Source organism: Sander vitreus, chromosome 14 (assembly GCF_031162955.1).
Source record: "Sander vitreus isolate 19-12246 chromosome 14, sanVit1, whole genome shotgun sequence".
Classification (NCBI taxonomy): Eukaryota; Metazoa; Chordata; class Actinopteri; order Perciformes; family Percidae; genus Sander; species Sander vitreus.
Window position 1 is genome coordinate 15,579,155 of NC_135868.1, and position 26,177 is coordinate 15,605,331.

At 39.5% G+C, this 26,177-nt stretch overlaps 1 protein-coding gene across 2 annotated transcripts in view; it reads left to right on the top strand.

Moving 5' to 3' along the window:
* Nucleotides 1-965: 965 nt before the first annotated feature.
* Nucleotides 966-26,177, top strand: part of spire1a (spire-type actin nucleation factor 1a) — a 33,907-nt gene continuing 8,695 nt past the window's right edge. For both annotated transcript variants that reach the window (XM_078267402.1, XM_078267404.1), the window contains exons 1-8: nucleotides 966-1,509; nucleotides 5,286-5,317; nucleotides 15,930-16,190; nucleotides 19,961-20,086; nucleotides 23,239-23,313; nucleotides 23,442-23,606; nucleotides 23,866-23,952; nucleotides 24,380-24,509. In XM_078267402.1, the coding sequence (XP_078123528.1) occupies nucleotides 1,158-1,509; nucleotides 5,286-5,317; nucleotides 15,930-16,190; nucleotides 19,961-20,086; nucleotides 23,239-23,313; nucleotides 23,442-23,606; nucleotides 23,866-23,952; nucleotides 24,380-24,509 (1,228 nt within the window). In that variant the 5' untranslated portion in view covers nucleotides 966-1,157. The remainder of the gene's footprint in view (nucleotides 1,510-5,285; nucleotides 5,318-15,929; nucleotides 16,191-19,960; nucleotides 20,087-23,238; nucleotides 23,314-23,441; nucleotides 23,607-23,865; nucleotides 23,953-24,379; nucleotides 24,510-26,177) is intronic.

Genomic DNA, 26,177 nt, shown 5'->3' on the forward strand with positions numbered 1-26,177 from the left:
CATGGGATCTACCACTTTTTTCTTCTTTGAATTAAAATTATTGTCAGCTTCTTAAGTTGTGAAACTCAGAAGTGTGAGATGTGCAGTAATTTCTCGTTAGCTACAGGCAAAGCCTACATCAATAGGCCTATTGGCCTATATCAATAGGCCAATATCTTGCGTCATATTATTTACTATGAATTCATGGATCTGTTTCTTTACCTTACATATCTTTTAGATGTACACTTCTTGCACTGTCCTTTACCAAGCATCACATGCATTGATATTAATTTAATTTGTTTGCTATCACTCCTGGGCTTACTACAAAACATGTTTTGTTTTGTTGTAGGTTCATCACAAATCCATACAGAAAATGTGTAGGTTAGATTAAGAAAATGCCAAAAATAGACCTTTATTCTTTCCCCCATGGAATAAAATACATCACCATAGTCTGTTAGATCTGACTGATAATGTAACATAATAATATAAATTGGTAATGACAGATATGTTCAATACAGTAGTATGCAAATCTATATTAATCAGAACAAATATTAGCTAGGCCGTTACATCTCAGCAGGAGATATTTACTTAATTACTCAAGTAAAGTTTTTTGCACTACAGGACATAGACTTAAGGGCATGTTTTGATAAGACATCTCAAAAGTTTAATAAGTAATGTTTTTTTTAAATTGTGCATTCAAGGCAATATTAATCACACTGGTGCTGGTTTATTAATTTATTTTAAGAATGGCCTTTATCTGTTTTTGCAAATTAATTTGAGTAGGCTACTTAGTTACTTTCCACCTATTCAGACCATTATAATTCACAATTATAACAGACCCTTTAGCCTTAACAACACTTATTGTTGTGTTATCACAATATTCTTTAATATGGATTTTGGACTACACACCTGATGGCGGAAGCTCTGTGGTATATTTAAAATTACCATTTCCGACGGACAAGCGAGTCATGCGCAGTGAGCCGGCGGGCAGTGGGACCAGGCGGAACGTGATGCAGCAAGCTAGCTGTCGTTCAGTGAACAGTTGGTGCTTTTCATTCTCACCGGAGAGAAAACAGCTGATTGAGAGCTTAAAGTCTGAGTCTATGTAGCCGAGTGATTCTGAAATATTAATTGCGTTTCTTTTTCTCTCTAAATGATGTGGTTATAATGAGGTGAGGATGGCCAAGCGACCCGGGACGGACGACAGGATGTTGACTTCGCCGACCAATGCGACCATACTTCGGGATTCTTCCGATTTGAACTACGGGGACATGAACATGGACTGCAGCGACGGAGCCGCGGAGGTCTCGTTGGAAGAAATCCTAAAACTGTACAGCCAGCCGATAAACGAGGAACAGGCATGGGCGGTGTGTTATCAATGTTGTCGGACTTTAGCGCAGAAATCTCGGAGGAAAAGCTCCAAGTCTTCCGGTGCTTCAGCCGTCGACTATCCGAGGAGGATTGAGGGACCCGGGGATGTGAGGATCGGGAGAGACGGGACTGTGAAACTGCACTTTGAAGACTGCACAGGTAAACGAACCATGTGTCGGGATTTACACAAACATTTGTCTGGTTTGAGTAACTGCGCAGCTAAAACGACGAAGACTGCTATCTCAACAGGCTGCCAACAATAAAGCCTTTTCCTTCACATCAGTCGCAGGCCAAACGAACGGAGCATCCTTACAAAGAGGCCATATTGTTGTGACTGTCTGCTTCAAGCCATGTGGTGAATTTGTTTACAGACGCCCGATGCGGTTATTAAAATGCATCACAGATAGAAAGCTGTATTATCAATTATGAACCTACAGTTTTTTTTTTTTATCACGATATGATCTAATATTTGCATTATAAACGGGGCTCATATTATTGCTTAATTCAAACTGGTGTGTTCGAAGGCTGGCTCAGAATGACTGCTTGGGTTTGTGTTTGAAATGATGCTCCCGCAGCGGTCAGTTGGCAACAGTAAACAATGAACCATGTGAGGGATTCAAACTGCAGAGCACCTTGGGTCCAGTCCAGAGCAAAGCAATACCAGCATCAAGACTACAGTGAAATACTGGCAAAACAAACCAACACAGATGACTCATATTGCTGCCTTACAGCCCCATTATTTGTGTTGTGACAGTTGGGTAAAGGCACAGATTAGTGTGGGCATCAGAGCAGGTGCTTGGTGTGGGCTAAATGCACCTGGGAGATTTTAAACCCAGTGGAACCACGTTTTAATATAGTTTGGTAAAAATAGTAAGCTGGAAGCTTGCATGCACATGGGCTGCGTATAGTAGATCCACTAAATTCTGATTAGTGAGGTCCACTTTCCTGTCGTTTTGTGTTCCTACTTGATTATTTGCCTCGGAGGTGAAACGATGACTAGATGAGTTGATCAGTCCATTGACAGAAAATTAATCTGCAACAATTTTGATAAGACATTAAGCACAAATGCCAGGATTTCACTCATACCAGCTTCTCAAATGCTTTAATATTTGCTTGTTTTCATGATATACTTTTGGGTTTTGGGCTGTTAGAACAAAACCAGCAATGTGAAGACCCTTTTCACTATATTCTGACATTTTATAGACCAAACTATTAATTGTTAATGGGGAAAAAAAACATTTTCTAATGCACCTAACAACACGCTACCTGTCTGGCCTCACGGACAGGAACAGGCAGAATGTATCGAATAATTCCAGTCCGAATGACTAGGACCCTGCTGTCTTGTAATATAGTTGATGCATAGATTTACACTCGGGGTTGCAAAGCTGAAAGCAATCAACTACTGGAACAACTACCATTACTCTGGGTCTCAAAGGCTTTCTCTAGTACACCAGGTGCAACGAGTGTCTCAAAGCCTTTTAACTGCATTCCATTAATATGTGAGAGATAAAGCTGGGTGTGGGAGGAGGTGTGGCTGTCAGCATAGCCTTGGCACTGAGGTTTTATCCTATCTCTCCTGGGAAGTTATTAGCCACCTTTTCTTCTTAGTTTCCCCTCCCCTGTTTATACCCCCACATAAGCTCTCTCTTGAGCTAACTCCTCAGTCCAGCTTTCCCCCATCCTAGCATATTTAACCAACCAGTTATGTTTGCTGTTTGTGGAAATTACACTCTCCGTATAAACTGCTATAATTCAGCCTGTGCTGCTGAGTCTTGTCACTGCTAAAAATAGAATAAATGTGATGATTAGATGCACAGACTTTAGAAATCTGATGAGTTTGGAGATTACACGGAGTCCTTTGCTGTTCCTCTGGCTAGTGGCTGAGGTATTTTGGGACAGCTCTGCCATGTCCTGATTCTTATTAGGCCTGGTGATGAGAGAGACGTGAGACCTATTAAGCTTTCAGTAGCTCGGCAGCCAGTTTCAGAGGTTGCTACCCCAGCAGAAAATCAATGCTTATGCAATCTACGTATGGCCTGTACATGAGTCAGTGACAAGGTGGCATTTTTTTTGGGCTAACACCCAGACCACCAACACTGAGGTCTTCAAGTCACTCTTCTCACTGCTTGTATCAAGATGTCATCTTGAGCCAAACACTGCAGGAAGTGTGTATTTTTGTGAAGCATAGTAAACCGAATCAGACTAATAAGCAGCAAGTATTTATTTTCGGCTCAATTGATACGAGATCCACGCTGCTCCTGCTGCAGTCCGATCAATTCACACACAGCGCGGGGAAGAATATGTTCACTCCCACGCCACTTTGCCTAGAAAAAGACCTGAATGCTGCATCAAGATGAGGCTCTTGTTTACCTCCAATATTTTCAATGATTCATATACAGTGCAGATGATTTGTTGATTTGGTGCATGCAAACTGGAATGTTATTCATAGTTGATCTGGTTATTATCTCATTTGAAGGGGGTTAAATAAGGATTTACAATCTCTTGTGTATTAATTTCTTAGAGTAGACATGGGTAAAAAAAAATCCCTTTTTAAAAAAATTCAGTCTTGTAGAAAAATCTTACATCTACCCATCTGTATCCCACTCTCTGTGAACCCCTTTTTTCAGCAGCCCACAGGTTTGCATTTCTCTGAATAGGATAGTCTGGGTGACACTGCACACTGCTCCACATATGCCCACTGTGACTTACTCGGTCTAGGAGAGACCAGGGCCCTGGCCAAGCCATCTCTCCTTGGCTGGGACAAACAGAGGATCTAGTGTTTCCCAAATGAGCGTTGGTGGATGACTGTTTTATTTTTTGCTCCCGTCTGTTAGCTGTAATTCATAGTGACCTGCGCATACCTGAGCTACACTATGAAACAAGTATTTTCCGTGAATGTCTCCTTAAGCTCTGTATATATAAAAAAATTCATAGTGTGTAGCCACAGCAGTCAGAGTAGTCCATTTTTTTTTTTTATTACTCAATCATTTCCTCAATTGATGGGATTTTAAACTGAAATGGCACTTGTATTAGCATTCTAGGAGATGACACGTCTGGTCATAGTGTCTTATTTATGTGCAATTAACTCATTTTACACTCTGGACTGGTGTCAAAGTCTGCAGATCTATCTCTCTATTTGTACTTTCACCCCTGACGTTACTCTTACTGGCAGTTACTCCATGTTCCAATCACGATTTCCTAGTGATTAGCTGTCAAAAGTAAAAGTGCATGTAAAAATGATAATAGAGTGTGGGAACGATATTCTGTATATCAGCTAGATATGAAAGGGGAGAGAGAGGGGGAAGACATGCAGGAAATTGTCACAGGTCGGACTCGAACCCTGGAACTTCTGCGTCGAGGAATAAACCTCTAAATATGTGCGCTTACATGAAAATCCAGATGTACAGGCTTTTATCTTTTGTCCAATAAGGGAAAGAGAAACTTCAGGTTTTTCCCATCCATTTAGGTTCCTGTGATTTGTTGTTGTTAAGAAAAGGCTTACTTAAAAGGTCATGGTTAAGGTTCTTTATTTTGATTTTCCATTTTGAGAGAGGGCAATGTCTTTCTCCCGAGTATGAGTCACAGCCCTATAACTAGCCCCCGATGGCAGGTTTTGACACCTCAGTTTGCCTCAGGCAGTGTTCAGTGTCTGCAGAGAAAACATAATCATTAATTCACTCAGTTTTACAGACGTCTTCAGCGCTGGCGAGCAATCATGCTTTTCAGCTCCCGCTAAATTTAGTCTTGTCTCCATTCCCAAGTTTAATATTTTATGTTCTATAACACTGTATGAGGTGTTTTTTCTGTCTTTAAAGATGTCTTGCACAGTTATACAGAACATGTCCACAAATAATTTAGAGGGTGTGTTTGCACAAATGAATAACTATCCAGTGTTTTTATGAGTGTGAATAACTCTTAATGTTCTGTCATTACAGATAAATACCAACCTGCCCCTACATCATTGGAGGTGAGTTTCACATGTCTATTTAATTGCTACAAGTTCAGTTTTAGAAATGAGTTTTCGTTTTCAACAAGTGCTGGTAGAGTGGTTTGCTATTATTCGTGGTCATGCAGTTTTATTATCCTCAAGATAGAATATGCTGTTTTTTTTTAAATTTAAACTAGAATGTTAATTCAGTTATCAGATTACATTTTTTCCACACCACAACTGTCATGCATTAGTTAGTTCGCTTATGACAAAAATATTTCACAAACTGTTTTCACAGCTTGCCCACCACTGGATCTACTAGTGAGCAATTGTACCACAAGTAGGCTGGTGTGGCCTCTGTGTTGCAATAATATTGACAACCTTGAGAAAAAAAATGTCCTCTATATGAAGCCAATACAAAAGGACATTTATATGAACATTAACTGATTATCAATGCTGGTGAAAAGGGATGGTATTTTCATGTGTGTAGTTTTCTCTTTAGGAACTGGTAGAAAAGTAGACATTCCAATGCTCAGCAGCAAGATAACGATAAACTGTTACCTATCCAAATGACAACCTTTCAAGTGTTTGTCCCAGCGATTGAGCCCTGACCTGTGATGCACACGAGTGAGTGGGCATCACAGTGAGTGGGAGTGAGCTCTGTGCAAATAGCACTCTGTACTTTGTTCTATACTTATTGTGCTTGCTGCACTTTGATGCAGAAGAGCACTTAAGAGAGACTACGACTTCTTCTCTTTTTTTATTAAATGCATTACTTTCTATATTATTATACACTCATCACCGAAACCACGTGAAGAGGACATGTGTCCAGTGTCTGTTAGGCCAAGCAAGGTACACTGTATAATCCTGGGAGGAGAAGTCTCTCTTAAAGCTTTATTATGTGTACATAGACTAATTACACAGAGAGTCGTCTGTCAGCTCTGAGCAGTTTGATCGGCCTTCATGTTTGCGTATTAGTTCATGTGATCACAGGCATGCACAGTGTGTGTGGTTTTGCGTGGCTTAGTTGGAAATATAATTCCCCTACCTCAACTCACTCTTTCCTCTTCTTTTTACACTACATTTTAGCTAGTTGATGCTGGGTTGCTACTTGCATCATTAGCTTTGGTTGTACTATGTTTCTACGAATGAACAAAGTGTGTCGCCTTGTTTTGTTGGAATTGGAAATATGCAACATCTTGCACAATGGCTATTTGTGCATCAGCATGACAATCCCACAGACACAAACACATGGCCAAACCTCGAGGACACACCTGTTTATATATTAAAAAAAAAAAAAAGTCATGAACTGACAGTTAAAGCACAGATATAATTTATTGTCACGTGAGCTCTCTGTTAGTGGCTTGTTTTAGTCGCATGCTAAAAAACAAAACAATGGCAATGTTGGCCCGTCAGTCAGTCCACCATTTTAGTCCAGACTTAAATATCTCTACAAACCTTCATGGCAATCCATCCAATAGTTGTTGATACATTCATGATCCCCTGAGGATAAACCCTACTGATTTTTGATGATGCCCTGTCTTTTCCTCTAGTGCCACCAGCAGGTTGACATTTTAAACTAAGAAGGTGAACATGGTTGACATTGCACTTGCTAAACATACGCATGCTAGCATTATTATGAACATGTTAGCATGCTAAAGTTAGCATTTAGCTCAGAGCACAGTTGCCTCACAACAGAGCATAGCTGTAGTCTGTTTGATTTGTGTTGGTTTTTTTATGTGCTCAATGTAATTTAATGTTCTTAGAGAACATTAAATGGAACTATAAATTCACCCTGGTGCTTTTCCTTGGCCTAATTATATTCAGATAATTTGGAGTAAATTGATTTAGTGCATAGAGCAACTAACACAAACACTGTTTTACTCTTTTGATTGATAATACACAGCAGTGATCTCCCACTTGGTCACATCTTGGCCATAGACCTGCGTCCCTCATTTTGACATTGTTATTGAGGTGACCCACTTTTCCTCACTTACACCATAGAACCTATGCTGGGATAATCATCAGTAATCTCAAACAAGATACTGATTTGTTACTTGCTTTAAATCTGGTCATGAGTAAGCTTCTCTCTTGTGGTGCTTTATTGTCACCTTCATGGCTAGTAGTAAATATATTTTTTGTGAGGAAATTTGTGAGATTTGCACCTTCTGTTGTAGCCTTCAGGACAAGCTTAACCCAGTTGGGCCTCAGTTAAAGATTAAGGTGAGATTAGTTGTAGTATCCTACAGTTCTCTAGTTTTCCAGGTCTGCTCGGGTCCCTGTAGCATCATTTTGGGCCAAGACAAGGTGAAGCCTTGATTTTGACATGGTTCTAATAAGCTTAGTCGTCGGTCAGCAATTGGGTAGTTAAAGCGAGAAGTCTAAAGGTTTATTTTCTCTCATTCTCCAAATAATATGGACCCGTCATTCACCAAGTTCGAAGCGTTGTTTAGTCACAGACCTTTTTTTTTTTCATGTTCTAAAGTTAAATCTAGATTCAAATCGATCACCATTCTCACTTATTCTATTTTCATTTGGCTGTTTGGCTCAGATTAGCGGAGCATATTTTTGCATGTAAAGTGTACAGTAATGGCTTCCCATGCTGCAGCTGGTTGAACAGGGGCTGGAACGATCTGCATGTGAGGTGTCTGTGTTTAGTGTGTGTCTCCTTCCCTGCTTACCAGTCACTGCAGGCAATGAGCTCTGTCTCATAAAGACTGTTTCTTACTCTTGTCAGCTCTTGACTCCAGACTGCACATTTTAAGAGGAAAGACATCTTTTTTTTTTTTTTTTTTAACATAATTTTAATGATGGCTTTTTTCTGCTGGGTGATTTAATCAAATCAGATTTTCTTAAAAATATTTTCAATTACGATTTTGGCTTCCAACAATTATAAAACAAGATAATCAAGATAAAATTATTATTAGCCGCATTCTGTTGTCAAAGTTATGCTCTGTTTTCTCTAAATACATTTATAAACCAGCGCACTCTTCCCCTTTACAGTGGCGTGCTTTTTGGCTGTTTTTTGTTGTTACTACTGGAATATGCTGAATACAGTAGAGATTACTAAATGTATATAGTTTTCCAGAGGTGGTGGCCATGCAATAACTTTTATTGAAGGCGACTGTGTGCAATATATTAAATAGTGTACTGTAGTGTATCATGCAATATTCTTTGTGTGTTTTAACTGTAGTTTGTTTGTAAATGTGGTGTATATAGACTGTGGCTGTCACATGTTTTCTTGATTGGCCATGACAATAAAGCTTATCTTAATTTATTTTGGTCTACTTTTTTTTTTTTTATAAATTCAATATATGTTTAGTAGGTTGTGGAAGTGCACTAACGTTGACTTACAAAATAGTTGATATTTATTTTGATCAAATTTTTAAAAATGAATATTTCTTTATTCATCTTTGTACATTGCTTTTTATTTTTTTTGTTGAATTATATTTAAAATTCAAGAATTCATTTCGTTTTTCAGTTCAATAATTGAAGTTTCCAAAGTCAGTGAGTAGACCTGTTAAACAATCATGTTCTCAATATTTAGATTTTTGCCATAATCGAGCAGCCCTAGTGTGTTTTTGGGCCAGTTGTCTGTGGCTTTTGAGTCCAGACATACAGTAGTCCCCTGGAGATTGGCACCCAGTTTGGTACCTGTATGCCTGACATTTACCAGTGACCTAGTTGTTATATCCTGCTTTTTATCCTAATCAATCAATCAATTGGTTTTTGTGGCATTGACAGCTACACTTAAAAGCGGCTCATATTACAGCCCCCTAGGGTTACATTTTTGCTTATACAGGGATATTCACAGCAAGCACTTAACCACAGAAATGCAATTTATTAAGTAGTCTGAGCTCTTTGTGTCGGGTTATTCTATTTATTTAACCACAGAAGAAATCTAGTTCTCATTTTCTTCTGGTCCAGTCAGGCCTGAGAGATTAATTGAATTACCTTTCAGTCTGTCAAGTTTACAAGGTTATCAGATCTTTTATCACATATGTTCTCAGTAGCTGTTAGAAACTCAGCGCTCACGGCGCCCACCCGCTCCCTCCCCCTCCCTCTTCTATGTCAACATTCTATGAGGAATCTTATGAGACAGGGCGCCTACTCTAGCCTGTTAGTCCTCTCAAATGTTATTATATAACATTGAGGAAAATGCATAAATGATACAGCAGCTACATATTGAAAATACCAAACAAAAAATATTATTTTTTTTTTTTGTGGCTTTGGCGCCCCCCATGGTGCTGCGCCCCTATGCGCCGCATATAGTGCATACTCACTTTTTGTGCCACCATGTGCACCACCATGTGCACCACCATGTAACGCTAAGGCTATTTGAGTTTTATCTGGAGATGCTTTTTGTTTAAAATATATTTTCTCTATCTAACCTGCATCTCCAATATCAGCTTTTATGCCTATATCACCCTGGTAGTTTGAAATTATGACACATGTCAGTGATGGCTCTTTGATGCACAGGGACATTTTCTCAGTCCTCAGCTGACTTCATATATGAATGCAAAGTGGACAGTTTTTGACCAGGAGATATGAATGGGCATCATCATGTTCTGTTCCACTATGAATAATGACGCTTCAGACTGGAAGAGGCCCAGAATCCGCTCTTGCAGTGAAATACCTCTAGATTTAGCTCTGGTTATGTAACTGTCTGTGTTGTGATGGCTTTGCTCTACTACTGCAGCAAACGCTGAAGGCTGCTTAGCTGACTGTTTTGTGAACTCAGATGGTCACAGTATTGCCTTGGGCTGTAACTACAAAGGCAAGAATGTGATTGTGTTAACTCCAACCCAAAAATGATGTCCGGCCTGTTTGCTGTAGTCTGCAAGAATACAGATGTTTGCTTTCAAATGAATTTTCATATATTTGAAAAAGGATTTTCATCAGTTTTTATGGAGCACATATTGTTGTGTATTTTGGGCTACTATAAGATCCTTAGTTGAGATACACCGGATGGATTATGGGTAACTTTAGCGTCTGTTGTTGGTGTTAGCCATGCTGCTGTAAGGACATGTTGTTGGGCTAATAATTGGTAAATATTCCGTCGTAGTATATAACTCATATTGTTCACTATGATACTTCCACGTCCTCCTCTCCCAGACGTGCCCTAGCTTTAACTCCATCTTAATCTGAAGTCACCTGCGATGGTGCAGATCAGCATGTCAGTTCATCAGCTCTAGATGTTGGCATATCCATAGACATCAACATGACAGCTGATATGTATTGACAATTAATTCATGGAAAACTAGTAGTAGTTGTATATTTCTGTGTAAACTGAGCTGTGTGGTAAAAGACTCAGCAGCACATAAGCCTGACTTTTTCCTTTTCTCCTGTGTTTGTGTTAAAGAGCATCATTAACGTTCACACAAACGACTCATTCTTTCTGCGTACTGGTTGGATAACTGATGCTTTCCCCATTATGGTTGCTCCTCTTGCACTGCTTGTTGAGCCATCTTATACAACTGAGAATATGTATATTTATATTTTTCAATCTAGTATTTTTTTTTTTCATTTAATTTTTTTTTTTTTAGGATTATTTGTCCTTTCAGTTTGCCCAATATGAATTAAACTGGCAGTTAATCAGAGATTTTCTTCATTTATTTAAAATCGTCTAACCGGAGGTAGTCGTATTTAGAATGAATCACTTTTCAGAACAAGTTCTGGTCAAGAAAGCAGCACACACGGTAAATGCATGAGTTTTAGCCTCAACAGAGATCGCATTTATTCTCATGAGTGACCAAACTTGCTTGCTTGCCTGTCTGAGCTGTTTGGCATGAGAGCACACCAAACAGATGTTTTTAATTATATGCCCCTGATAGTCAAAAGGCCAGTGTTTTGCCAAGTGCTTGACCCATTTTATGTGCTTAAGTGGAAAAAGTGCTCTTAATTTTTTATGGGCACAAATGTTTTTAGAAAAAAATCTGTATTCATTTGTATGATTTGGGCGCTACCCGAAACGTCCGTTGTGTGGCAAGAAACGATCAAATTGGAGTGCTGTCCTAGTAGCTTTATTTATGATTATTCACTTTTAGGATCCAGCACCCAACCTTCAAAGCTTTTGAAGTATACACGCAAGTTGAGTGTGCCCAGTCCTATTTTTATTTTTATTTTATTTTTTTTTTTTAATGATTTTATCCATCATTTGAAGTCTTACTTTTATAGAGTTTAGCTATTTTGTACTGTTATGCTGGCTAGCTCTAGCAATTAGGATTTGATGTGAAACGCAGCGTTCCTTCAGGAGACAAAGGTTATTCAGGAGTAAAACATTCTCTTCCTATGCGTCATTGATTGTCAAGCTGATGTCTCTGACACGGGTCTTCATGTGAGGAGATTTTGTAATATAAAACAACTCATTGTTGGAAAATATGAGCAATGATGTCATGCACAAGCTTGTTGGCATCATTATTTGTTTGTGGAGCGTGAGAAACATTGCTTCCGAGGGAGGAATATTCTGAATGGATTTTTTTGGGAGTATTTTTTGTGACACACAGGGTACTATTATTATTATTTTTTTTTTCTTTTTGCACCCAGATGATTCATCCTGCTACATTTCAGCATTTGATGCAAATGTAGGCGATTTTCTGTGTCACCTGTGGTTGTCCAAGACCACAGCGATGGGAACATGAGTGTTTCATCCACCGTGGCAGGCTTCCACCTATCCTGGGTGGAGCCTGGTTTCAATTAGCGGTTTTGCTACCAAGCATTTCTGCCTGTGCATGAAACCCAGCAGTGGATTTTCTGGCTGTTTTTCCCCAACTGTTTATCCGCATACTTGTTTCCCCTCCTTCCTCCTCTGCTTTGGCTCCGTGCCTCATTCCTTTGAGTCACAGGTCTTCAAATGAGATTGTAGGAAAACCTAGCTGTAATTTTTCTTCTTTCTTGGATGCTGCTGGCTATCGATACTTAAGATGCCTCTTCCTCATTCCACCTGCCATCAGCTCATAGTGGACTTGATGTCATTCTTTGATCACAAAATCATGAAGCTGTTGCAATACTACCATGTTGGTGGAGTTATACAGCCTTCACTTACATTTTTTTCTAGCCATTCATATCTGGACTTAACTGTATTTGTTGAATTGAGTCTAAGCTGTTATTTATGCTCTGGAGTGCCTAAAGCTTGGACAACATAAACCAGATTATTGTACAAGGTTCTGTAATTAATGCTGTATTGAACAGCGAGCCATTCTGTACCAGGCAGTTAATTATTACAAGCCATTTTGTGTTGGGAAATTGGATTTAAACAATAACTGTTAATCTACCCATGCTTTGTCCATATAGCAGATGTCCCTTTAAAGGTGCAATATGTAATACTGACAACTAGTGTTTAAAATAGTTACTGCAGTACAAATTCAAAATACTGGAGAGTCGTCTCCCCCGCCCCCTCCTCCCCACGTTCACGTTGGTTGCCACGCTGATACCGGAGCATCCACAACAATGCTGCTAGACGCTTGTCTCACATAGCCAGACATTACTCCACAGCACAGCGGAGTAGCTAACGTTAGATGCTGGCTATATTGACATAGGCCTTTATTGTCATAAAAGCCCGTGCTCACGCGGAGCTCTGTACCCAACTGACAAACACACTTTTTCGGCTTAGAATTACGATAGGAACCGCTAAAAATACCACTACCTTGCCGTCCTTTTCCACCCGACTGAACACACTTTATTGGCTTAGAATTACGGCAACAATCGCTAAACGCACTGCAAACTCAAGGTCCTCTCTTTCCGATTTACAGCCCAATATCTCCAATATTTACCCAGACGGGTTTGTTACGTCTCTTGTCACGCAACTATTAGAAATGTGCCGTTTTTTTTGTCTGGTAAAATCAATCTCCGTTGATCCTGTTCGTTGGTTTTCTGCTTTTATGGCTGTACTAACCTTACAGCTGTAGTGTGCTGGGTTTACGTTTTTACAGGTATATCTGGCAACCCGGCCTGCCTGTCAAACTGGGCGGGTTGATAACAACAAACAGGCCAAAACACAAAGAAATTCCGTCACGGAATGGAAATTTCAAAAGGAGAAAATACTGGCATTGGCATTGTTGTCAGAAAAGATAGTATTTCAACTTAGCATGTTTCCTTAATATCTGATGACTCATTGGGGTCATTTTTGGATTTATTATAGTAAATATATTACTATTGGACCTTTTTAAATGTAAATCTAGTCTAATGCAACTGCTTAAATTACACATGGATACAAGAGGATTTTCCACACATTTTGTTAATTCACTGTACCTGCCTGGTCCAATGTAAACCCTTGCGTCCCTTTGGCCCATGAGTGACACCCCTTGTGCTGTCTGCACAGAATTCCCTAGTCTCCGCCCACTACAGTGCATGTTGTCCTACAGCTGGATTATAAGGTTACATAATAAGACACTAAGGAAAAGGATATATATTGGCCCTGGGACAGGATTATCATCTGCACACACAGATGGTTGATACATGATAAGGAGAGGAAAAATTTGATCAATAAGTTCACATTCAGAAGGCTGTTGCTACTTTCACGGTATTGGTATTTTATGTTAGCCTACTGATGCTGTACATAGATTTATAGAAAGATGTTGAATAGGGAGTAGAGTTAAACTGACAGGTCAGGGATTGGATCCGTAAAGAATAATAATGATACAAATTCCGAAATAGACCTACCATCCTGCTCAAAAGTGTTGTACACTTAACTCTTTTGACAAGACGAACATAGTGAAGAAATACAAATGTTCTTGTTTATTTGTTATTTCTACCAAGTTTTATTATACATGATTTCTCTCTCAAGGCTCTTGTGACTTTAACACCACGAACATGAAACGACCCGACTGTCCTGTTATAGACATGAAGCTAAAGCGGTAGAGACAGGCCCTGTTAGTCAGGTGATGTAGAACTGTGATGTCTACACCATTTTAAATGCAGAGATGAAGAAGACGTAGATAAATATGGAAGTGGATACCAGCTTATAATTTGAATGTAATAGGCTCCCATTTTCACTGTTAAATGTAGAAACAGTGCAACATGTTGAGAAATGTCATGCTATTTAGAAAGATCAATGTAAAAAAAGTATCTATAGGAAACCTCTAAGTGAGTTTAGTCCAAACTTGAGGGGTGGCACTTTGACTCTACAGTATTACTACAGTATAGTCAGTTATCTAATGATTTTCCGCCTCTGTACCTGCAGTCAATAATCCCGAACATGCTCAGTCAAAGCCCTTTCCTCTGTGCACTACACTCCCAGACACCACAGCCCAGGTACTGTTCTCTGGTACCTCACCCAAGCATAGCCAGTCATGCCTGACAACACCAGCTCCACCCACATCAACACTGTTTTTTTATTGGGACACCTCCCTTTTTCAACAATGTCGCTCCATTCCTTTCTGAATAACAACATACAGTACAGTAATGACGTAATGCAGCAGTGAGTTAGCCCATCATTTTATTTTTATACCTCAAAACAAATTCAGAATAGCTTTGAGGTGTTGCTTGTGCACAAACAAATAGATTGCAGCCAGCAGTTTCTATCCTCATTCAAATCCTGTGCAAACCTTATAGCCACAACAGTTGTACACTGACATAACTCTCTTGTTGGATGTTGTAGAAAAATGATGGCCACTCTATAATAGATCACTGGAAATAGGAAAAGGGATGCAAGTATATTTTCTTGCTGTCTTAGAGTGCACTGTGAAGCTGTAATGCTGTATTTAGGAAAATACACTTCTGTTGGATCACGGGGGGGAAAAAAAACTAACTTAACTTCAATGGCAGTTAAAATATAAGTGCTGGAAATAGTTGAAAGTGTCAGTTAAAGTTGAAGTCCTAAAAGAACATTTATTTCATTTGTAAAAACCAAAAGAATATCTTTCATTTCTTTTATTACTAATTAACTAAACAAACATATTTGGTCAACAAAGGCCCAGATGTCCGATCTAATTGACTAAGAACCGATAGCTCTAGACACTCCTTGAACGGAGATCAGTGGTTTGATTAAATCAAGAGGGGACAACTTGTCATTCTGCAGTGAAAGAACAACTTTGTCTCGTCCTAAACCGGGTAGTTGTTTGAGACATTTTGGAACAAGCTGCAAAACAAAGGTCATACCCTGCTTGTTAATGTAGGGAAGCAGTGATGAAATAAAATCATCCCCAGATTATGGTAATAATCGCGCTGTTTGGAGGAACACTGTGGCCTCGTTTCACATCTGGTATGAGGACATGAACTGTCTTCTTGTCTGTTCAGGTAAATTGAGTTTGTTGTAGATATAGTTTATATAGAACATTGTGGCACACATGTTGACACATAACAGCAAGGGAAAAAATGTCAGTGGACAGGAAAACAAATATTTTACTACCTTGCTAAATTAGAAATGTCCCTCAGTTTCCCTACCTAATTGTCAAGCTAAAGAGCCATTCATTTGTGTGTATATACTAATTGTTCATATTCTAATTATTCTTTTTATCTTTTCATATCTAGCTTAGAAGTAAAACATCTGATATTGTGGAAGGCAGTGGATGTCAATCTTAACTAGACCCCATCCTGCACCGTTATTTTTATTTTTTTTTTTTTTACCTCCATTGGACCAAAGTCTATAAAATGTATATTTTCCAGTACACAATAATAATCTACACCATCCCATTTGTCCATTGTCCCACAGGTTATTGACTCACTCGGTGTCATGATTTACAAAGCTCTGGACTTTGGCCTCAAAGAAAACGAGGAGCGTGAACTCAGCCCGCCGCTGGAGCGCCTGATCGACATGATGACCAACACAGAAGAAACCGAGAGTGACCCCTGTCCTGACGAGGGCTACGAAGCCACAGAGGAGGAAGATGAGTGCGAAGAGGAAGAAGAGGAGCCCGTCTCTGCCACCACCACTTCAGTCACCAGCATTCGCAGCTATCGAGACCTCATCACGGTAGGTTCTTGTTGGGGGGGGGAGATTGCGGATTGATGAACGCTTGATTTTTGTGGGGGGGGTTCTTCAAGTAAGATACATCAGGTGTGTTTAAAGTACAATCCTCCCACTCTGTCACACTCCCATAATAAGTCTATCATTTACTGCAACATTTTGATCAGTCATGTTTTTGAGGGATCAGAGACGGATCGAAGTTGTCATAGGCGTATTAAATGTTCAGATTTTTATTTTGCTTTGACTATTTCCTCCTTTTTATCCCATTTTTTTTTTAAATTTCTTTTTTTTACATCAGATCTGTTAAGGGAGCAGTGCATCCACATGTAGTCATTAATACACCTCCAAACATATTCCCTTGATATGTGTCTGTAATGCTGTAAATTCCCCAAATAGCTTTTCAATGTGAAACTGGCAATTATAGCTGTGTAAACACTCTGGTATTTGGGGAATTGGCTTAGAAACTTTCACAGCCCATTCCTTCCATATAATAAACCCTGGTGTAGAACACAAACATTAGGTCTGTTTGCTGTCAGTGCGGCGTGTCTTGCCTTGCCTGGCTCATAATTTCTCCAACAATCATTCTCTTGAGTGTAAACTGCAATATGTTGGTATGACATGGCTGGAGTAGATAACTGCACATTCCTGACTGACCTCCTTCCTTGTACTCTGCTGTCAGGCAGAGGTAGGTTGGGTCGATAAGAGTTCAGCAAGACGTGAAGCTAGCAAAAGATGACCTGACTTGCGAGTGAAGCATCCCACTAAAACAGGAATAGTTAGACGTTGAATGTGCTGAATGAGTTTCCTCATTGCTTTGGTGAAATGTAGTGAATTTAGCTGTCAATCTGGAGTTTGGATTGTAGTCCCTTTTTTAATTCTGGCTCATCAAATGCTGAAATGTGAGGTACATGCTGATATAGGTGGAGTCTGCGATTTTGAAGAAAGACATTTGGACAAACAAATACACCACTCCTAGTACTCCTTCAAAACATTGGCATGTACCAGATATAGCATCCCTCCCGCTGTCTTTCTCTGTACATCCATGGCCTTTCCCCTGTGCACAAGCATGAACAGAACGTAGCGCGTTTCCCATTTACAGATCCAGGGCAGTGTATAAACACTGGATTTTCAGTGCACACTCAAAATAGACAACTGTTTATTGGATTAGAATTACAGACTCCACCTTTGCTTTCCCTTATTTTTTTGCAAAAGATAAGGTTTCGTGCTTGAGACAGATCATCGTTTTTAGCATAACGGTGGAAACCACCGATGTAGCGTTATTTTAAGCATGGACGTAAAGACTCCCTTCTCACGCATCATGAGGAAGAAGACACTTTTTGCTGAGTCAGACATTCCTGTGGCTAGCCAAGCCCATCAGGAGAACGTGAGAATATGTCACTCGTCTGGTTTTCTCTTTTGTGTCGAGGAAAATCGAAAAAAGGAAGATTCCTACTTCATTAGAAATTTGCATTGGTGCCAGATTTTAGTTCTAGTTGAAGTTAATGGGTTGGGATTGGGTTGGGGTTAAGTCCCACTATAACCCATCATATGTGTTGTTTCACCTTTTGAGTGAAGAATGCTTCCACATCATACAAATAAAATGCATTATGTTAGGTTGACTGATTGTTTTTTAATCTAAATGTGCACATTTGTTTTCCTTGTTGTTGGTCTCCAAACAGATCATGGCTCTGGCCAGCAGCTGCATAATGCTCAACTCAAGCCCCTGTTTGGTCCAAGATAGCTTCTACATCATGATAAATGACCAAATGGGGCAAATCCCGACACTTAAATCATGACAGTTAAGCTAGAGAGGCTGTAACGTAACATTTTCTGTCACTCACCAACACTGCCTGTGTCTTTTACACCTTCACCAGGATTATTTCTTACCAACGGGGTTTTATCTCCAAATTAATGTAGGACCTCTCAACAGAGATATTGCTGGCTAACCTTAGCTAAACCAAGTGCAAATGCTAACTGAGTTAATTCACTAACACAATACTGGTCAATGATAAAGATCTAGATTAATTGAGGCATATAAAATTTGGCAGTTAGTGCCACCTTCTGATGATGATGATGATGATGATAATAATAGGAAACATTGATAGAGGTGGCTAACAGTTTGATGGTTTTTTAGTTATTGATAACAAAAATGCTCTTTTACAATAAAATACATGTACAATGCTAAAGGCCTGGCACCAGTGATGTATGTGATGAGTAATGACTGTTCCTTCATTTGAAGTTTCCTTGCTTTGTGTCACTGGACATAATTTGGCAGCTCATCCATTACTCTGGCAGGCAGCTTGTGTTAACAATCACAGTCAAATACCATATGGGTCAGAGCTTTAAATGGTGCATATGTGATGCTAGTGAGAGGCAATGTCTCTTCATCTGGACAATCAGGTTCATGCTGTTAAAAGCTCTGGTACTGTTTTTAGCCATACTAGAAAGAATACTAAAACTAATGATATTCCCATCAGCCTCAGCAGTACTTTGGGTTTAGTGCTTATTAGCAAATGTTAGCATGCTAACATGCTAAACTATAAGATGGAGAACATGGTCAACGGTATACTTGCTTAATATGACATGTTAGCATTGTCATTGTAACCAAGTTAGCATGCTGATGTTAGCATTTAGCTCGAAGCACCACTGTGCCTCAGCTGCTAGCATGGCTATAGACCCTTAGTCTTGTTAGTACAAGGTTTTAGCCTGACAAGCCAGACCCACATCAAGATGTTGGGTCTGGGAACTCCAAACCATTGGCAGGGCTCAATCCGAGGGGCGGGATAAACGGTTGTCTTTCAAATTCTCTCTGCACGCAATAGGATAGCGCTACAACCAACCAGAGCAACGCTAATTGATAGATTAAACTTTTGCCGTATCCGGTCGGCAAAACTCTGAACGCATCATCCTTTTTTTAAGAATGACTTCAGTGCCGTTCTTTGTTCTTTTCTCAAAGAAAAGCTTAACCCCCAAGAAAGACCACTGTTTGCCAGCAGCAGCAGCCATCTTCTTTGTTTTCAAGTAGTAGGGAATTCACGCGGAACTGTCGCAACTCTGCCGTCATTATGTTAAGCCCAACCACCGACTCTATACACGATGTGATTGGACTGACTAGAGTTTGGTTTTTCCAGCTCGCAAGCCAACGGAGAGTTGCTAGACTGACCCTGGCTGCAAATTACATTTGCTGCCACTAGGGTGCGTCTAGATTTCTAGGCTAACAAGGTTTGGGTTTGACCGAAGAATTTGTCAATGATTTCAACAGATGGAAAAGCCTATATTATCTTTGTACATGTTAACCAAATGGTGGGTATTTCCATAAAATTGTGCCTGAATAATGTAATAATTGTCTCTGTGTATATTCTTGATATGCATGTTTTTGTTTCAAAATGTAATAAATAATTGATCAAAAAGACTCACCTTGCTTTAACTATACAAGATTAAAGAAGTTATGTGGGATACAAAATATATGTACTTTATGTTGGCCAAGTTTAGTTACTGATTTTTGCATAAGTACGTAAGTGCTATATACATTTTATTTATATAGCCCAATATCACAAATGTCATTCAAAGTGCTATAGGGACTACAAGTCAAGGGACTTCAGATGACAATTAGCTTTTTTGCTAACTCTGGCACATTTACATTTTGAGTGTAAACAAAAAATGTCAATTGATGTGCATTGTCCCTTTTTAAATAAACAAATAAATACATAAATAAAGATGGTCCCTTTTAAAGTATCACTATATATAACTAATTATTTCCCTTCTCTCCTCTACAGCTATGTTCTTCCCACCTGCCCAGCCCATCAGACGCCCCCAGCCATTACCAGGCTGTGTGTCGTGCTCTCTATGCCGAAACCAGGGAACTACACACCTTTCTGGAGAAGATAAAGAGTGCCAAGGAGGTAAGAAACTGGCTTGTGACTTCTGCGAGTTATTGATAAATCTGGTGAGAATAAGTAACAGTCAAGCTGAAAACCCTAAGATGCCATCTGCTCACCCTTTTCTTTACCACAACAATTGAACATACACTTGCATATGAAGTGACTCACCTTAACCTATTTCAGAAATTATAAGTAACCTCTACTCTTACTTTTAAATAATTATCATTCATCCCCATTCCCAAAGTTGGCTTATTTTGTCCATGAGTCATACTTAAAAAACATTTGACTCATTTGCACGTCTCAAATCAAAATATGAAAGGAAGTAAAAGTGTTAGGGAAAATTGTGCTTGGAGGCACAGAACAGATTAGAGAAAGTACCAAACTCTCTTGTCCCTGGGGGTTACCACTCTGCTGCTAGGTATGTGGACTTACTGTGTAGAATTAAATTGGTTGAATTAGGATCTTTAAGGCCAACAGGCTTTTTAACACTGGGAAAAGAAAATACCAGAGTGATGACCAGAAACTGCACAATAACAACAAAACAGCCCACAAAGTGGTAATGGTCCAGAAGGATTGAGACTATGGTGGTGTCCCTGTATGACCTCCTTGTCAGATCAGTTAGGAACTCATCATTGATTAACGCTACTTGGCATGACTTTACTCTTCATGGACATGATTTGGCATCCTGTTTCTGATTTAGTATCGGTACTGAAGTAATTGAGTCTGATTGGTGATGGATTCCCTATAGAGCTTCTTAGATACAGCATGTTTTAGACTATTAACCGTTAACTGTTAATCAAGATGTGCTCATTCTTTTTAATCATTCATTGAAAATGTGTCAGCATGAAAACATACTATTAAAGAAATACACCATAGAAGATGTCCAAAAGCAGCTTGAGCAGACCCAGATATTACAGACCAGCATGTATGTGTAATTATTGGCACAAAATACAAACCGTAAGAAATTTCTGGATGATGTGAATATTTTGTGTGTGAAAGTGTTGTGCATAAACGCAATTCTTAAAAAAAATAATAATAAAGGCCCTGTTACCCTTGTAGAAATTTTAATGGACAACCTTTTATAAAGTCTTAGAAAAGTGTAGTACAAAGCTGGTGGGGGAAAAAAAAAAAACATTTGCCCTACCCCACTCAAGTATTCAAAATAGAATTACATTCTTATACACTCTAACAAGTACACACTTTGTGTCCCCTGATTGGGTTGAGGTTTAGAGTAGATGTAGCCACATGACTTATTCCATAGCCGGTCAGACGGTGTAGCTTTGCTGCACAATATGTATGTACACACTCATGCGATATGTCCTGGCTGTGTCCTCTGCAGGAGGTGCAAGTCATGCAAACAACCTTATGTAATATATGGTTATAGAATCAAGTTTAACCTTATTACAGCAATTTAAGAAGCTTACAGGAGGGGGGCACCAGGGTATAGGGGCTGCTTTGCACTCCCTGTAGCACTGAATGTCACTGGACAGTTGCTAATAAGTAATCATCCTTACTTATCATGTGTGATACTATTTTATATTTTTAAACATAGTATCGTACATGCTTAAAAATTAAGAGGCTAGTCTTTCTTTCAGATTCTCTCATTGTTGTTTTTCTTTTCTGTCAGTGTCTATCAGCTTCTTTTTTTTATGATACATTTTTTATTATTTTTATATTTTTGAACATAGAACATACAGAACAAACTACAATCAAACAAGAACCAAAACCTCTCCCACCCTCTGCGGTCTCAGGGTAAACAAAACAAACCAATATACAAGAAAACAAAACAAAAATCACACCATGCCTAGTCGCTCTACTCTACTTCTTGTGATGCTGAGGTCATTAGGACTGATACCTGTACTGCTACGTTTTTCCATAGGTCTATAGTTGATGACTTGGCTTTGTTAATCCTTGCTGTAGAGAGCTCAGCATAATTATGTCTAGGAAGTACGCCAACCACTGTTTTATACAAAGCGAGTGGGGGGGAGCCAGCACTGAGCTATCATTTTCTTGGTTGCGGTTGAGCCGGCTAGCCAAATTTTCTTCTGTCTCCCAAGCAGATGTAATTTAGAGTCGTCATTAAGTAACTATCAGCTTCTTTTTGTTGGATTCCCTGGTCTGTTCTGCCAGTCTAGAGATAAACCAAATTATTATATCATTTGTTGTGAAAGCTCACTAAGCCACAGGTTAAATGTTGCCACGGTTTAAAAAAGGAAGGAAGTCCTGGTAACAAAGTTAAAGGGTAAATTGGCAGGTAGCAGAAATGCATTTGGATATTGGAAGAGAAAGGTCAGGTCAACAGAAAAAAAGATTAGGCTTAGGAAGGAGGAAGGAGTTTCAACAGTAAACACAGGCGTGTCGTGCGGATGAATAGATGTGTAGATAAGACGAAAAGCAGCTGCAGCTGTCAACAGAGGACCCTTTAGGATTTTCTTTTTTTAACATAATTTATTGGGCTTTTTTGGGCCTTTTAATTGATAGCATAGCTGTAGGCGGCGGGGCATGCAGTGGTAAGGATTGAGCCTTTGTACATGGGACGCACGCTCAACCAAGTGAGCTACCAGGGTGCCCCAGCTTTTCCTTTTTTTGATCTGAGTGTGATATGGTAGATCATTTTGGTTTCATCTGACCTAAAACAACAGATAAATCAAAACTTAATATAGATTTTTATTTATAATATGAGTATAGTATTTGGCTGTGCCTATGATAGAGGAAATTTAAAAGTGGCCGTATTCTTTTGGTGGTGGAGCTGCTAGAAAAGCATCCTGTCCCGTCCATCCAATCTGGGAAGCTACTTTGTCTGTCCTCACTCATTGCATTGTCATGATAGTCAGTCAGTGAAAAACAACTCAACTGAAAGAATAGTGTGACAGCAGAGTAACTGTTTACAATATCTAGACTCGTCACATGCAGCTGACGACATTTGACATTTGAACAGGCGGACGTTAATAGCAGCCATTAGTTGACTATTGGCTTCTTTTTTTCCCCCATAAAGAATGAGACTGATATCGACACACTCATGTGAAACAACGTTCAACATGGCAGTTTGCCAGTTACCTCAACTTAATTTCAGCCAGTACTGTGAATGCAGTGGTACAACTTTTGAATATCATGACATTGAAAAAAAATCCCCCCCCCCTTCTTATGTATTTCTTGTCTTCTTTCTTTGCCAGAACCTTCGAAAAATGGAGGGCAGTACTCGAGGGGAACCTGTTAAAGACCTCGATGAGCTGCAAAATGCAGATTGGGTAAGATCATTTTTTCCTACACGAAGCACCAATAGATTTAACTCTGTGATCATGTGTTGGTAATTACAAAACATGTGCTGCAGTATTTTAATCATATTGCATGTTTTTTTTTTTTTTGTCCCCACCAGGCACGGTTCTGGGTGCAGGTGATGCGAGATCTACGAGATGGTGTTAAATTAAAGAAGGTTCAGGAGCGTCAGTATAACCCATTACCCATAGAATACCAGCTGACACCGTATGAAATGCTGATGGACGACATCCGCTCCAAACGTTACAAGCTGCGAAAAGTCATGGTATGGGAAACGTCAAGACAAGCATTTATTTCTATTTCATTAAGCTTTTTTCTTTGTTTGGAAAAACTCTAGACCTAAACGTAAAAATGAGATGTTTTGATTTTTTTTGCTTAGGTTATTTTTCCGTGTTAATAATAGTCACATTTCTTAATGTTCTTACATGGCAATGGTAATTTCTCTCTGCAGATTTAGACAACCTCTACAGTGCGGGTATTAATTTAAGTCATAATCCACATCAAATTTAACAATGTCATTCCAGGTGAATGGAGACATCCCGCCAAAGTTAAAGAAGAGTGCACATGAGATCATTCTTGAATTCATCAGGTCGCGACCGCCTCTCAACCCTGTGAGTAGTACACAGCACCGTGCCAGTATGTCAGAAGATATGTTCCCCAAACGTAGTTCAAAGTGCCCTTACAGTTTTAGTCTATACAGTATTCAGTATATAATACTGATATCTGATGTATTTTCAGTATTCAGTTTGGTAACATTTAGAGAGTGCCTCGTGATAATCCTCATGTTTCAACCAGATTGTTGTCATTTGTTATACCAGAATTCACAGTAAAAGCCAAATGACTTGGTGTGAACGATGGGAAACATAATGTCACATGCATGTCCATCATCACATGGTGGTGTTGTTTAAGTGATAAACTTTGACTAATAGAAGTGTTAAAGGCCTAATGCAATTACAAAGCATACACTATTTCCTGGGAAGCGTGAGGGGGGGGGTCTGGTGATGGCAGTTGAGTACTCACTTGGTGTACTCATGACAGGTTGCAGCCCGTAAACTGAAACCCCACCCACCACGTCCCCGGAGCCTCCACGAGCGACTGCTAGAGGGCATCAAAGCTGAAAGGAAGCTCAGGCCAGTCTCACCAGACATGATCCGCAGAAGCCGCCTAGGTGAGCCGCTAACAATTGCACACATTGACATACCTGCACAAATGTATGAAACACTGCAGCATTCTGGACACTCTGTTCAAACTATCTACTAAACCTTTTTGTTTTATCTGAAGATTGTTTCTAATCCGTGAGCTATGTCTGTTAACTTTCTGCTTTACGAGCCTAACCCCTTCACTCAGGACAAAAACCATTAACCATGTCTTAACCACATCCATCATGATTACTCTAACAGACCTCTTCCTACTTCACTTAATCAGAAGTGTCATAGTGTTTAAACAAGGATCACGTTTACTGCAGCAGCGAGTCTCGAGTTGTTTGCTAGATCTGCACTGCAAAAGTAAGAGTTGTGGTTACTGACAAATGTACTGATATTACTACTGATAACTGATAAATTCTTTGGTTTGAACTTAATAATATGATTCCGGTAGGTCATGCTGCTTTGTGGTTACTTTTATAAAAGCAATGCATTGAGGTAAATAATCCTTGTGGTATGCAGTCGTCATAATTAGCCAGTTGGATCTAATGTTTCAAACCATTTAAGGCTTTAATCAGATAAAAACAGCAAATATGTTGTCGGTGTGTACTGTACAGTGCTTCTATGTGGTAACACAAGATGCCTTTTGTAAGGGGATTAAGGGGGGTAATATGGAGCAGTGGTTGCATAATCATACGTATGGGAGGCTATAGATCCTAAACATAATATGTCCTTCATAATGTTCGATTTTCAGAAACTGTCTATGTTTGCAAATATGTCTTGGCTGATTCATTGACTTCACCATGCATTTTAACTCTCATGGATTTCTCTTTCTCCTATTTGCTCCCATTTCTTTTATTTCAAACATGGGCATATCTGTCAGTCATGCGACCTCTTAGCATGTCTTACAGCTTTGACTCATCAGGTAAAGTTTCACGTCACCTATTGTGTTCCTATTGTCGTACCTTGTGTTTCATTCCAGGCTATTTTTAGGGTTAGCTCCTGCTTCTCCCTGATTTTAAACACACCCTTGTGTCTCTCTCTCTCTCTCTCTCTCTCTCTCTCTCTCTCGCTCTCTCTCTCTCTCTCTCTCTCTCTCTCTCTCTCTCGCTCTCTCTCTCTCTCTCTCTCTCTCTCTCTCTCTCTCTCTCTCTCTCTCTCTCTCTCTCTCTCTCTCTCTGCAATTACGATACATACATCTACTACTGTACCTGCAGAAAAGATGGGTCAACACAGTGCAATCTAATCTCAGACTGTGTGAAATGGTCACCTTGGTCTTTGCTGGGAGGCAGAATAAAAACATAAAGCTTCAGAGCAGGAATCCTCAATTTAAGGCATGTCATTATGAATGATATACTGTAAGTTTGACAGCGTTCCCAGGATATTGTAGTTTCTGACAGGGACCATCTGTGATCTAGGTGATGAGGGATAGCCATTGAGCCAGTATGGTGAGATTACAGATAATCACTCTGCCCATGTAGCCAGTCTGCCCCTGCTCGTCACCCTAATCCGCTCTCACTGAGGAATATGACGAGTTACATAACACTAGTGTCAGCAGTCTACCTCCAGATGATTGGTTGATTGGTAGATGACCATCTGAATGTAGCACTACAGTTTCATAGGATGACCGCAATCCAGATGGGTGTATGAAAAACTTTTTGCACTGTGGCTGCACTCATTGTTATTCTCTGCTT